The 14,589-nt window shown below is 47.6% G+C and overlaps 1 protein-coding gene across 1 annotated transcript; it reads right to left on the minus strand.

Moving 5' to 3' along the window:
- Positions 1 to 7,067: 7,067 nt before the first annotated feature.
- Positions 7,068 to 8,445, minus strand: si:dkey-117m1.4 (uncharacterized). The gene is made up of 2 exons (XM_056586001.1): positions 8,276 to 8,445; positions 7,068 to 7,327 (listed from the first exon to the last, which is right to left on the minus strand). The coding sequence occupies exons 1-2, from the start codon at positions 8,442 to 8,444 to the stop codon at positions 7,074 to 7,076; spliced, it is 423 nt and encodes a 140-aa protein (XP_056441976.1). The 5' UTR covers position 8,445; the 3' UTR covers positions 7,068 to 7,073.
- Between the last annotated feature and the right edge of the window lie 6,144 nt (positions 8,446 to 14,589).

The following is a 14,589-nucleotide window of genomic DNA, read 5'->3' on the forward strand; positions in this document are numbered from 1 at the left end:
ACCTTTCCCACCTCCTCTCTTTCTCCCTTGGCTATCTTCACTCACATGTCCTTAATCCCATGAATAAACATGCATTCCAAATCGAAACACGCATCAAATGTACTTTCAAGTTCAGGGGACTAGCTTATCTGCCAGATGAAGAGACCTTGGTTCAAGGCAGGATTGAGACACATGTCTGATTAACCCCTAATAAGATCTGATGAGCCAGCTGGAGGAGAGGGCTACAGCCAGGGCTGACTCACAGAGCACCATCAGGACCTCCACCCGACAGCTCTCACATGATTATCTGCTTAGTTCTATTCATGTCTGGTTTGGCATTCATTTTTACAACAGAACCCAGACCTGTGTGTGTGTGTGTGTGCGTGCGTGCGTGTGTATTTGAGTGTGTGTGCTGGTTGAAGGCCTAGCCAAACATGGGATGGCCAAATTATCCTTTGTTAGTTTGTATTTGGATTTTCAAACATTATTCAAATAGCCTACTTCGATAGCACTTTAACACCTGTGTGAGAATTTAAACAGGCCGACAGAGACAGACTTGAAGCTGTAATTAGCTGAAATTGCTGTAATTATAATATTACATTATTATTAAATATTTAATCATTTTGTTCCCATGGCACCCACTACTAAGTTGCCTTCATACAGGAATAGAAAAAAAAATCGCTTGATAAAATTCATTGAGCGCGATTGCAAATGATTCATTTGGGCCAGCCCCAGTCCTGTCCCCCAGGTGGTTAATACTCCTCCGCCTACATGTGTTGCGGCAATGCGAGCCCCTTCTGCCTCTTCAATGAGTTTGATTTTAAACACATCATTTTGGACGTTAACGTCCAAAATAGGAATTTGATCTGCCAAAAGAATGTAGAATAAAATAAGAAAATAACATGAAAACGGATTTGTAAAAAACACTTTCTTCACCTCCACGTCCAAGGTTGAACACTCTTTTTGGTGCTGAATGTTTCCAGAGGATATATTTTCTGAGGATACACGACTCTTTTCTGAAATATCTGTCCAGGACAACATGTATTTTAACAGTACATGTTCTTTCGAACCCCAAACAAATGTCCTAAGCTTCAAAGACTCCAAATAGGAGAGTGAAACAAGGTAGAAAAAGATAGTGTCTGGGTGCGAAAAATGGAGGGTGACGGAGGGTTCAAAAAAGAACACCTTGTACAAACGAAATCTAACTGTTTACTCACTGAAAGATGGATAAATTCTGACGCACACACACACACACGCACGCACACATACACACACACACACACACACACACACACACACACACACACACACACACACACACACACACACACACACACACACACACACACACACACACAGAAGGCTAATGGAAAAGCAAAAGATTGATTAGGCATCTAAAGGTGCAGAGAGGAAAGGGGGATTATCGACCGGTCCCTCGACCGGTCACCACGACAACCTCTCCTCAGCAGTTAATAATAAGTTAATAAGACCATGGTGGATCAAGGACCATAGTGAGCGACCACTTGATAACTTGCTGTATTGGCCTTAGTCTTAGTCTATCCAAAGCCACTAGCAGCCTGCTAGTGGCTGGTGGTCCATGCTGCCTACAGGTAGACACATGGGTTCCAGACAAGACCTTTGGCTTGGAAACCCTAGCCACTATCCAACCCCAGAAGATTAATGCTTTGAAACATCGCTCTCAAGAAATAGTGGAGAATCTTTCATGGGCTGGGGGTCAGGGGCCCAGGTTGATGTGTTTGCTGGCTGTGCCTAAGGAGGTTTGCGGTGCACATTGCTCGTCAATAGACTCACACTGAAAGCTGTAGGCAGCAAATCAGCATGCACCGTGCAGGAGAAATGACAGGTTTGAGCTGGACTACGTGTCTGGATGTTGACAGGAATCACATTATATTACCTTTTCAACCCCCATGGCAACCGATAGAATAATACAGTTATTGAGCCTCCGATAGGTGACAATGGATGGATTTGAAAGTCATTTCTCAGAAGGATTTAGTTGCAGCCACCACACGCCAAAGACATTCATTCAGATTCTTTGTTCTCGAAGTAAAGACACATGACTATTTACAGCTATTTACCTTTTCCTGACTTCTTGTCCTTACCTCCACCATTCAAAGATTAACATGGAAATTCGTTCATGGCCACCAGAGGGATCATTGACCTGGTGGCCAAAGATCGCAACGGTTTTTTCAACAATGTAGACATGATAGAGAGAGTGAGTGAGCTAAACGTAGTTTGATATAGCCAACAGTAGACAAAATATTTCTCATTCAGTTTAGTCTAACTTTAGAATCACTGCATGACAACATGTGTAGGATGCATGTTGAAAAAATCCCATAGGTTTATAATTTGTATCCCAAGACCCCTAACAGTGTTTTTCAACCTGTGATACTGCAGTTGGTAGGTGCTTTTAAATAATAGATAAATAGGTAACACTTTATAAAAAGGTGCCATAATAAATAGCAAACTAGTCATTACCTAACCCTTTGTTAATATTTGTTAATTGTTACTAAAATATCTATTTGGCACAAGTTAATAGTTTTTTTTCACTGACCAGAGTGTCGCTGGTTAGGGTTAAGGTACGGCCACACTGAACGCGTTCCGCGCGTTAAAGGCGTTGAAAATCTGAGGAGTAATCTATGCCATAAACAGAAATATTATAGGCCTTTATTACACGGGTCTTCTCAATGCCGTGGAACGCTCCGTTCACTTGCATGGGTAGTAGTCCGGTAACATGGCAACCCCAGCGTCTTCGGTTGCTAAGTGACCTCAACGTCTTTGGCGGGCTATTTCACTGCTGATCAACACTACGAATGCTGCTAACAAATAAATTGTAAAAAGACACACCATGTGAAGTTATTTTTTCGTTTTGGCAAGTAGCCGTGTAATAAGCGGGATAATGTGTAGAACGTCGCCGGTCATAATCGAAAATAAGCCCCTTCAGGGCGAAGCAAGACACCTCTGCTGGGCGGGCTCATCTAGCTGCATAGGCGCGTTAGGTGCGTTGAACCATTTTTTTGACACACAATGATCAAGTGTCAGGTTAGGCGCGTTACGCATTACACGCGCAACGCGTTCAGTGTGGCCATACCTTTAGGGTTAGGGTTGTGTGTTAGGGTTAGGGCTGTGTGTCATGGTTAAGGTTAGGGTTAGGGCCATGTGTTAGGGTTAGGGCCTTGTGTTAGGGTTAGGGTCGTTAGGGTTTGGTTAGGGTTATGCAAACAACTTATATTTAATTAATGATGAAAAAACGATTAACTTGTGCCAAATTGATATTTTTGTAACAACTAACAAATATTAACAAAGGGTTAGGTAATGACTAGTTTGCTATTTATTATGGCACCCTCTGCGACCTCCTCCAAGAATACACTCCCTCCCGCTCCCTCCGCTCAACCTCTGCTGGACTACTATGTATCCCCACATCACGACTCACTACAATGGGTGCCCGGTCATTCAGCTGTTCAGCACCCAGGCTCGTGAACTCCCTCCCCCCACACATAAAGACACCCTTACAACCTTCAAGTCACAACTCAAAACTCACCTGTTCAAACTCGCACACAACGTCTAACGTGATTGTTTGTTTGTTTGTTTTGTTTTGTCTTGTTTTTGTTTTATTCATTTTTTATTTTTTATTTATTATGTTTATTTATTTATTTATTTTTTCCACAATTTATTATTATTATTTTTTTAAACGATTTATGATGACTATATGCTCTGTAAGGTGACATTGGGTGTCTTGAAAGGCGCCTCTAAATTAAATGTATTATTATTATTTATTATTATTATAAAGTGTTACCGATAAATTATATAGATCATCAATCATAAATAACTAATATATGATAATAATCCTAATATATAATTTAATATATAAATAATAAAGAGCGTCCTCCTAATCCTCAATCTGGTGATCTACAAGCAGTTCACAGAAGAGCCAATTACACTAAACGACGTAGTGCACTATGAGTGCATTGGCTGATCCAATTGAACTCTACAAGCTTTATTATGTTTGTGAACCAATTAGAGTAATGTACGTAGTAAATAGCCTGCATGTACTTTAATTGACTCATTCCTGGTTGTTTGTGTCATTCTTGTTTTGCTCAAATGTTTAGAATCAGATATGGTTAATTCCCCTCTTCTTTGGGCTTGCTTTGAATTCATTATGATTTTGTTCATGCTATTTCGTCACTATATAAGGGTAAAGAAAATATAGCTTAAAAAATTGTTTTGGCCTAGGCCTACTTTAAAATGTATAGGTGCTCGTTTATGGCAAACTAATTGCATAACCATACTTATTGTTAATATTTAAGGCAACAGGAATAAACACGGTTCGGATGTTATCCAGAGCCTTTCAGAGCCATCGCTCTGAAATGCTCTGACGGTGGTGTTTTCACCGCGTGCCTTGAATGTAGTGTCATCACGCGGCTGTTCAGAGACACTGAAGCTTCCTTTCATTTGAACTTCTCGAATTTGTCGAAGCCCTAATAATGTATAAAGAGCGATGAATCCATCATAAAACAACGCTCTTGTATTATTAATATAATATGAGTAATAGTATTGATTCTAAGAATAATTGTAGATGCTGGACTGAACTGGTCATATGAGAATACAAAATGTTTGATTTTTTTTAAGACATTAAAACATATATAATTACATACGAATGGATTTTTTCATGCAATGCTTTTTTATCAATTACCTGACTACACGTATCAGTTATCTTCGGTGGCTTTAGTGAGCAAAATTAAGGAAATCTATGGTCTTATTGACAATGGACGAGGTTCTGGCTCCACCTGCTGGACAAGGGAGGATATGAGTTTCATGTATTTTTTTTATCATTATTATCCTTTGAAACTCTTCAGAAAAAAACATTTAAAAAATGGTCCCTGTGTGCATAGCCCAATCCATTGTTTCATAAAGACGATGACAATAAATAACACCACACAAGATGAAGCTTTACATTTTTATAAGACTTATAAAAAGAAACATAACACGATAACCAAGGCATTTTATACATTGTGTTTTTTTTTCCTTTGTGTTTCTATGGGTCTTATTTACAAACATGGTTATGTACAAATAACAACAACTCCAGAATGGAAAGAAGAAAAAAAACAGCCAGATAAAGTCTATCACGAACAACCAGTTAGCATAATATAATAATATATTTGTTATGTACAAAGTAACTGGCATGACCAGAGCATGACAGATCACTTGGATTATCTCAATCACTTCAAGTATCTGTCTGGTAGCAGGTATTAGTCCCATAGAGACGGCTTCCAGCCACGACCAGAGAAGCCATGGAACCACGTTACGTTAAGCTGAGGAGAACGGAACCCGGATGGGACTGACAGCTATATATACACTGGATGGTGTAGACTGCATGACATATAGAATGTAACACACACAAACACACAACGTATGACTATATGTATAACCGAATGTACACTTAATGTAGAACACTGTATATATCATCAACTGTATGATGTGAACACTGTATGTCACACTGTTTGATGTGCACTGTATATATCATTAACTCTATGATGTGTACACTGTATATTTCATGAACTGTATGACGTGTACACTGTACGTCACACTTTTTGATGTGCACTTATATATATTGTGAACTTTATGAGGTGTACACTGTATGTCACACTGTTTGAAATACAGTGTATATATCATGAACTGTATGACATTTTCTGTGTATGATGTACTGAAACAGTATGATATACAGTTTGTGTTCAACAAGCAAGAACATTTTCGTGGCAAAAGGTTTAACATTCAACTTCTCCGATCATCGGTCAGAAAGACAACTTTTGTACAACGTATTATATATAAACCAATGGGCGGGGATTTCTTTGCCCCTACTGGATGATATCCACAACTACGTCAAAACAGCCAAGTGTTTTTTTTCTTTTCTTCCTGCCAACAACGAATGTGCAACACGTACAGAAAGCCAATGGAGAGGGTGGACGCAGATGGGCACATACTCTTGCTGAGGGGAAACGCATTTCTGATTCCCGTACCAACTGACAACAAAGTGATTCTGATGTGGTTTAACTACACATCAGAGGCATTCAAAAAGAAAACATCCACTTTTTCCTTGGCCTACAATCAAGAGTATTTCGGGGAGATGGGTCACTCCCGTATTTTTAGCTTTTCCAGGTTTTATTTTCTCTCACTTTACATTTGTTTGTGTATCGTTAAGAAATGAATCTCCTTGTCCAAACTGGACCAATAAAGTAACAAACATTCAATACGCAGGAGTACCTTAAACGTCCAAATAAGCGGTCCAAAGTTAAACAATGTGTAGGAACGAGCTTGTTTCACAGAGAACTCTCACTATTCAGTCAAGGCTTAACAGTTAGTCTTATTTGAATAATAACTGGGGCCACTACATGGTCATGTGCGACCAGAGAGCTAAAGTATGGACAAATACCAGAGGCTGTTTATCCTCCAACGTCTCAGAAACCGGTAGCTAACATGGAACAGGTAGCTAACGCAAACAGTAAAAACCAGTAATGCCTTCTAGTAAACTGTCGTTAAACAACAACACCTTTGGGCTCTCCCGCTTAGTGTCTACTTCGAGAGGGATAACCATACCAAATAAAGCTTATATAGAGTTCCACAGTAGCCGGTGTACAACGCTGTGGTCTGTAAAGTTAGGGACATATCTCTATCTCACCCTTTACCGAAAAACAAACTGAAACATGACGCGCCCCCGCTTGATTGGAAGCGCATCGTTTTCACAACGGCACTTTAAGACCTTTTAAATAGTGCACTTAAAAAATGAACTAGAACGAAAAACAGAACGTTCAGACGGCTCGACACAACAAACAGCCGCCAAATCCAAACCGCCGGGAGGCAAAATCGCACTCCGCTCGCACAACCATCAGCACGCCAAACAAACTTAGTGCAGCTCTAAGCCCTGGGAGAACCCAGGGGGATTGGATGTCTATATTTTTCGCTACCAAAATAAAACAAAAGAAAATATTTTTTTTTCGCATCCTAGGATTAACCCACCAACCCACCCCCTGCCTCCCTCCCTCCCTCCCCCCCTCCCTCCCTCCCCCCTGGTTTCTCCCTCAGCAGACGATGAGGGGCAGCGGGTCCCCGTCGCGGCGCTGGTTCTTCTTCAGCAGCTGGATGCGGTTGTGGCAGTAGAACTTGATGGCGCGCCAGTCCCGCTGGTTGCTGACCAGCAGGGGGCACTGCTGCAGGCAGCGCTCGCAGTCCGCCTTGGCCGGCACACGCAGCTCAGCGATGTTGCGCGTCAGGTGCTCCTCCACCGCGGCACGCTCCGCCTCCGACCACGGCCGCTTCAGCACCCCTCGCTTACCTGGGGGGGGGGGAGACAGAGACAGGGAGAGAGAGAGAGAGAGAGAGAGAGAGGGGGAGAGAGAAAGAACAAGGCAGAAAGAGAGAGAGAGATTTAAGTATTAACTGTGTTGTCCAACTGCAAGGTTACACATTGTGTACATATTCTGCTAATGAAGCACATGTAATTGATAATTAATAATAAAAGAGAGCGAGAGATTAAATTCACCACTAACACATTAATTCATACAAACTTACAGCCAGTGTTTATGTGTATGTGTGTATTAAAATTGGACACACAGTCAAATTGAACGGTATGTCTGAAGACAACACACACGCACCGAACAATGGTTTTGGTACAGTTTTTTCTCATAACTTGTTGTTACAAACACGTTTTGATTGGCTGTGTTTAGGGTCAAATCATTTCTTGGAACTAGACACCAGTGAAAGATGGAACTCAGATGATTAGTCCCTCTCCCTGTGAAGTCTCTCAGCACCCTGCCTTTCTGAACTCCCCCAACGCACACTCTGTACTTTATCCTTAATCACCTCTTCATTAGAAACCACACTGTGGATTATCAAAGCATCAATCAATTTAGGGCCAAATTACCTGACTGTCTGTCTATATACCTATTGTGACACATACGGAAACACAACTTCTGGGGACAGTGACCCCCCCTGGTGAGTATGAGATATAACAACAGGACTTAGGATATCACTCGCCATACAAAACCAGCTGAAATTTTGAGTTCAAAATCGCGTTATTGTGTTTAATGCTGTCCCACAGCTGATCGGTTTGATCTTAGTTTAAATTATTGAAATCCCTCTGCAGTGACGGTGTCCAGAATGTCCAGGTCATCTTCTTAAGCGACGAGCTAGTTGAAATGTTACACAGTGGGACTCATCCGTTCTCCTTCCTCTTTAATGCCAAGCGGAGCAATCGGTCAATACGTGTTGATCCATAACTAACCTGACTGCTGCTGGCCGGAGGAGCTCCTCTTCCCCTTGACCAGCGCGGCGCCCACGGCTGGCACGGTGCCCCCCGCTGCGGCGGCGGCGGCCAGCACCGCCTGCATGTTCTTCATCTTCTTGGGCCGCCCAACCCGGCCGTTGTTCTTCCCCTTGCGGACGAACAGCATGGTGGGGGTAGGGGTGGGCGGGGCCGGGGTGGGGGCGGGGGCGGGGCAGGGGGTCTCGGGAGGGGGCTTCTCCTTGCCCTGCTCGCCGTCCGACTCTCCCCCCTCCGAGTACGAGTCTGCAGAGTTACCGGACATCACTGTTGGGGGGGGGGGGGGGGGGGGGAGATAATAATACAGGGAGTCATTAGTCCATCTGTCCCAGCTCAGGGAGCCTCTGGTAAGCCTGTCAAACACCCCTCCCCTCAGCAACACCCAGTCACACAACAAGACACACTAGTTATTGATGCAGTAGGTATTCAATATCTATATAGATAAACAAGCTATAGATACAGATACATTTATAGATATAGGGGACATGTATATTCATAGATATACAATATATCTTTTTAGATATACAGTATATGAATGACCTTTGTGTCTACAGGTGCTGTATAAATGAACTTTAAGGAAGGGTTATCCAAGTAGAATGAAAACTGGAAACGACTTCGGTCCCTAAGTCCCTCAATGAACCGTGGATGCACCCTGTCACCTGTCACCTCTAATCTATAATCTATACTCAACGAGCCCCAGTGTGGGTGTTCTCACCGTCCAGCTCCAGGCAGATGTGATGGAGGCTCATGCCGCGGAACAGCACGCCGTCCCTCTCCCCGCACAGCACCACGCGGCCCACCCGGCCCATCAGGCCCGGGTCCTGGCCGATCCCGGCGCAGTTCTGCGTCACGTGGTACTCCCTCTCCAGGAAGTTCTCCAGCCGCTCCACGGCCCCGCCCCCGGGCTGGCCCGGCTCCTCCCCCTCCCCCAGCAGCAGCAGCTGGGTGAGGATGGCCACCTGCCGCCTGACCCGCGTCTGGGTGAGGGCGCGGGGGTTGCGTGTGCCGCTGGAGCGCGCCAGGCTGCGCAGCAGGTCGGTGCCCCGGAGCGGCGTGGCCGGCGAGTGGTAGGGCCGGGCGAACACGTAGGGGTTGGCCGGGTCCACGCCCACGTCCAGCCGGGTCTGCAGCAGCAGCTCCAGGCAGGGCTCGCAGTGCGGCGGCAGGATGAGCGGCTGCACGCGGCCCCGCTTGCCCTGCACGCCCACGCGGGGCAGGTGGGGCAGCACCAGGCGCTCGAAGGGGGAGAGGGAGGCCTCCAGGGGGGTGAGGGCCGGGGGCGCCCCCACGGGCACGGGCACGGGCACGGGGCACTGGGGGATGAGGCGGGCGCGGTACTCCGTCACGGAGAGCTTGGACACCTCGCACTCGCGCCGGCGGTTGTAGAGGATGAGCAGCGCCAGGCTGGAGTGGCAGAGCAGGCGCCAGGCCTCGGCCGACTGCAGCTGGCGCGACAGGGACAGGAAGGCCGAGTGCTGCAGGCGGCGCAGGTAGAGCACCAGGGAGGACAGCGAGGAGAGCAGCGGCAGCATGTGGAGGCGGCCCGAGCTGCTGCAGAGACACACAGGGAGGGGGGGTTAGGAGACGGCCGTGGGAGAACCTGCCCTGCATTGGTCACATCCCTGGGTCACTTATTGTCATCCGTCGGTACTATCAGCCAGAAAGAGCCATTGTTCATTCCTTAGTTTATTCTTAGTTTGACCTGCAGTACAGTCATGTTACTATTGTTGCACATGATTTTGGTATATCGATAGAATCATCCATAGAAGTTGTACATTTAAAAGAGTTTGAGTAAATAAAATATTGAATTGGTCGAAGGCTCCAAGGTCTCGGTGATGTCAATGGTACAAGTTTGTCTGGCATCCATTTGGGCTAATTGAGAGCACAGATTGGTGTGAAATGACGCCAGACTAACTCAAACCCAAGGAAACCAGTGAGAACCTAACTACACCTTAAGTCTCACCAGAGGGGGCGCTGTTTCTACATAAAGTGAACCTTTGTGTTCGATTGGATGCTTACGTGTGTCTAGGTGTGAACTATAAGCAGTGTTAACAGCGGTCCGGTCGGCGCTCCACCTCCTCCTACCTCATCAGATCTTTCTCCTTGTCCTCTGCGGCGCTGTCGTCGTCCACGTCCATCACTCCGTTCTCCTCCTCCTCGTCCTCTGCCTGGTACTCCCCCTCCTCCTTGCGCTCCTCTCTCTTCAGCTGGGGCTCCGCCTCCTTCACGTGGGAGGTGCCGTTGAACGTGAGCGGGCAAACCACCTCCACCTCTTCCTCCTCCTCTTCCTCCTTGGGTCTCTTCACGTCTACCACCTCCACCTCATCGTCGTCCTCCTCTTCCTCGCCGTGCCTCCTCACGGAGCCCTTCCTGGCCGCCGCCGCCGCCGTCGCCGTCGCCGTCGCAGCGGGGGGCGGCGGGCTGCGCTTCAACACCGACACCGGCACGGCGCCGCGGCCCCTGGTGGGGCTCAGGGCGGGCGGGGGGGCGGAGCTCCTGCCGGTGGACGTGGGCGATTGGTTGGCGGCGGTGAGGGTGGGCGGGGACATGGAGAGGTCCTGCACCACACCCTGCGGCGGGTGGTGGTGGGGGTGCATCTGCTGCTGGGCGCTGGGCGCGGAGGGCCCGGAGCGGGGCGACAGGTTGGCGAGCGCGGGGGAGGAGGGGGGTCCGCGGTGCACCTGGAGGCGGGGCATCTGGGTGTAGCGCTCCACCAGCGCCGAGCAGACGTCGGGCTGGTGCGCGTGGTGCTTGTCCAGGTGGCGGCCGAGCGAGCGGAAGTGGCGTCCGCAGTACTCGCAGGTCTGGCGCTGGGCGTCCATGGCCATGACGCCCTTCAGGGCGCTGGCGTGGGGCGCGCTCGCCCCCAGCGGGGTGGGGGCTTTGAAGGTGTGGCCGGTGGAGGAGGAGGCGGAGGGGCCGTAGGAGTGTGGGGGAGGGGGGGAGGACGCCAGGGGGGAGTGGCTGGGGCGGTAGGGGCGTGTGGGGGAGCCCACGGGGGTGTTGCTGTGCGTGGTGCGGATAAGGGTCTTCTTCTTGGTGTGGGGCACGCGGCGGCGCCGGCGCTGGCGCTGGACTGTGCGGGCGCGGCCCTCGTCGTTCCCGGGCTCGGAGTCGCTGCCGTCGGAGTGGGAGATGGGGGAGGAGGAAGGGGAGAGGGACCAGGAAGGGGTGAGATACTCTTGCTGCTGCTGCTGTCGCTGGTTGGCGGTCAGGGGGAGAGGTTCCTCTTCCTGGGGAAGGAGGAAGTGTTAGGAAGTTATTCTAACGAGATATCATAACAAGCGTCTTAACAAGTTGCCTAAACAAGATATCTTAGGAAGTTGTCTTAACTAGAGATTCTGAGACAAAAGTGAATGTGTTAACCCACAAAACATAAATCAAACCAGACAGTTCTCTATCAGCCTCAGAATATTGAGTCCAGTAGTCGTGACACAAGCATTAGTCGTGACCGAGAGACTCAGCCAAAGGGTAACTAGGAATTAGTTGTCTATGAACATGTGTGTAATTAAGGGGATTCAGACACTTTAAGTACATTAAATGGTCTAAAGGCACCAACTATGAGGGCCGTCCATTTCAATTCATCTCCTGTGGGTTTTTGAATGAGTGTGTGGTTCTTTGTTAGAAACCAACAGGTTTTCTTGTTTACCTTTTTAATGATGTTGTTGTTGTTGTTCTCCGGGTCAGAGTTACACTCGTATCGCCCTGGTGACACGGGACCACGGAAACCCTGCAGGAGGAAGAAGGAGGAAGGAGGAGCAGGGGGAAGAGGAAGAAAAGAAAGAGAAGGAGAAGCAAGATGAGTGAGCCACTCGGCGCAAGGCTAACCTCATGCTACATGCTAGCTCGTTTGCATGCGCCTCACACCCATGGCGGGCTGTCAGTCTGAGCACGAGGAGCTGCTACCTCCGAGGTTAATTAGGATTTGAAAAGCCTCAGAAAAATACCCGACAAGATGGAGCAGCCAAGGGGCGGCGAGATGTGACACTCTTTTTTAGTGCGGACGCACGACAGCCAACCTCATTGTATACAGCACAGATTGAAAAGAGGGAGATGATGAAAAAGGAGGCGGGGACATCTTGGATCTGAGTCAAATTTAGTATCCACCATCATGAGATATTGTGTTTCTGTTCTGTTGATAAGCTCTCATCATCATCTTCAACGGTTGATGTCTTCATTGATCTGATCTGATTAATTTGAATGGCAGATGACACGTGATAACCATGGTTACAGCCGCCAGAGAACTACAGGTAGAGTGAGTAAACTGCAGAACTGCCATCACCATGGTAACCTCATGCTCAGCTTAGCTCTGTGTGTGTGTTGGTGTGTGTGTGCGTGCATAAGTGCGTGTGTGCATTTGGGAGAGTGTGTGTGTTTGCATTATGTGTGTGCTAATGTCTATTTGGTGTGCAGTATGCACCATTACACATGCGGTCACCAGGCAGACACAATGCGCAATGTGTGTGTGTGTGTGTGCTTAAATATATATATACGTGTGTGTGTGTGTGTGTGTGTGTGTGTGTGTGTGCGTGCCTACGTGTATCTATATATATATATATATATATATATACATATACATATATATGTGCTTGTTTTTGTGTGTTTGTGTGCATGCATGTGTGTGTATAACATACAAATATATATGTGTGTGTGCGTGTGTGTTTGTGCATGTGTGTGTGTGTGTGTGTGCACGTGTGTGCGTGTGTGTGTGTGTGCTCGCGCATGCATGCGTGTGAGTGTGTGTGTCTGTGCGTGTGCGTGTGTGTGTGTGTGCGTGTGTGTGTGCTCGCGCATGCATGCGTGTGAGTTTGTGTGTATGTTTGCATGTGTGCGTGTGTGTGTGTGTGTGTGTGAGTGTGTGTGTGTGGGTGTGTGTGCTCAGACGCGTGCGTGCGTGTGTGTGTGCGTGTGTGCCTGTGTGTTTGTGTGTTTCCATATCCATAATGTGTGTGCGTTCCACTCACCAGGTTATCGCCCCACTCCGTCAGGCTGTAGTCCACGGTGATCTCCTCGCCCCTGACGATGTCCCGGATGGCGATGACCACCAGCCTCACCTGGCTGCCACAGTGCACCTCGCGGATGCGGCAGTTGGGGGAGGGGGGGAAGGCGCTCTGTGCGGGGGGCGGGGGCGGGGCCTGGGGAGCGGTGGGGGCGGGGCTAGAGGCGGGGGCCTGGGAGGAGCGAGCCGTCGAGGCCGAGCAGGAGGCGGCCTTCACCCCGCCTGATCCCCCCTCGTCCGCATGCTCCGACGGACCACTGGAGGAGGAGGGGGGGGGGAGTGAGGGGGAGCAGGGAAAGGATCAGAGGAGAGGGAGGAGTGGTCAGCAGGAGGAGGAGGAAGAGGAGGAGGAGGGGAGGGAGGAGGAGGAGCAACAAACGTCAGAAGGGGGAGGGTTGGCTTACAAGTGGTTTGTTCCAGGGTCACACAGACCCAGTATTAATTGTTCTGCATTCCTGAGTATTATGCATTAAAGGTTTACATTATGATTAACGATTAATGCTTAAGGTGCATCATGTAGGATTTAGTGGCATCTAGTGGTGAGGTTGCAGAATGCAATCAACAGCCTAGGAGAAGCTATGGTGGCCTGTACTGGCGTGGTAAGAGGTACTTTCAAAATGATGATTATCATCTTCAACTGTATCGAGCAACCAAGTGTCAAGGGATGGCTCCATGATAGATTAACATTATTGTATTCAGTTATTTGGGCAAACTTCAGTTCTTAGCTTACAAGTAAGCAACATGACAATATGGCACGAGTATTTCTTTTTGGATATAATAATGTGTGGTGTACATGTATGTAATGCTGTATGTATGTTATAGTGTCTGGATGTGATATGTTATATTTATTTAACATCCTGACACTATGACATGTGCAATGTCTTTGTGACAAATAACAAGAGACACACTTTCGTGTCCAACCAAGCAGTATTACGGATTAGATCAATTCAATAATGGATTACTAATTAGTGATTACTGAAACAGATGGAAATCTACCAATACAAACTGCATGGTAACACACACGCAAAAACACACACGCACAAGCACAGACAGGTGCTGCTTACCAGTTGTGAGGAGTGGGGTCTGTATGGTACGGGGGTCCATCCTGGGCTGACCGCTTGCCGTCGGGGGTCTCCTTCCTGTCTCCTAGGGTTACCAAGTCAAACGGTTAGTTTGGTAAATCGGGTTCTGAGATACAGTATGCACCGACACACACTCCACAAGGCTAGGAGCAGGTACACACAAACACACACACACACTCACACACACATGCACA

This window comes from Gadus chalcogrammus, chromosome 3 (assembly GCF_026213295.1).
Source record: "Gadus chalcogrammus isolate NIFS_2021 chromosome 3, NIFS_Gcha_1.0, whole genome shotgun sequence".
NCBI lineage: Eukaryota > Metazoa > Chordata > Actinopteri > Gadiformes > Gadidae > Gadus > Gadus chalcogrammus.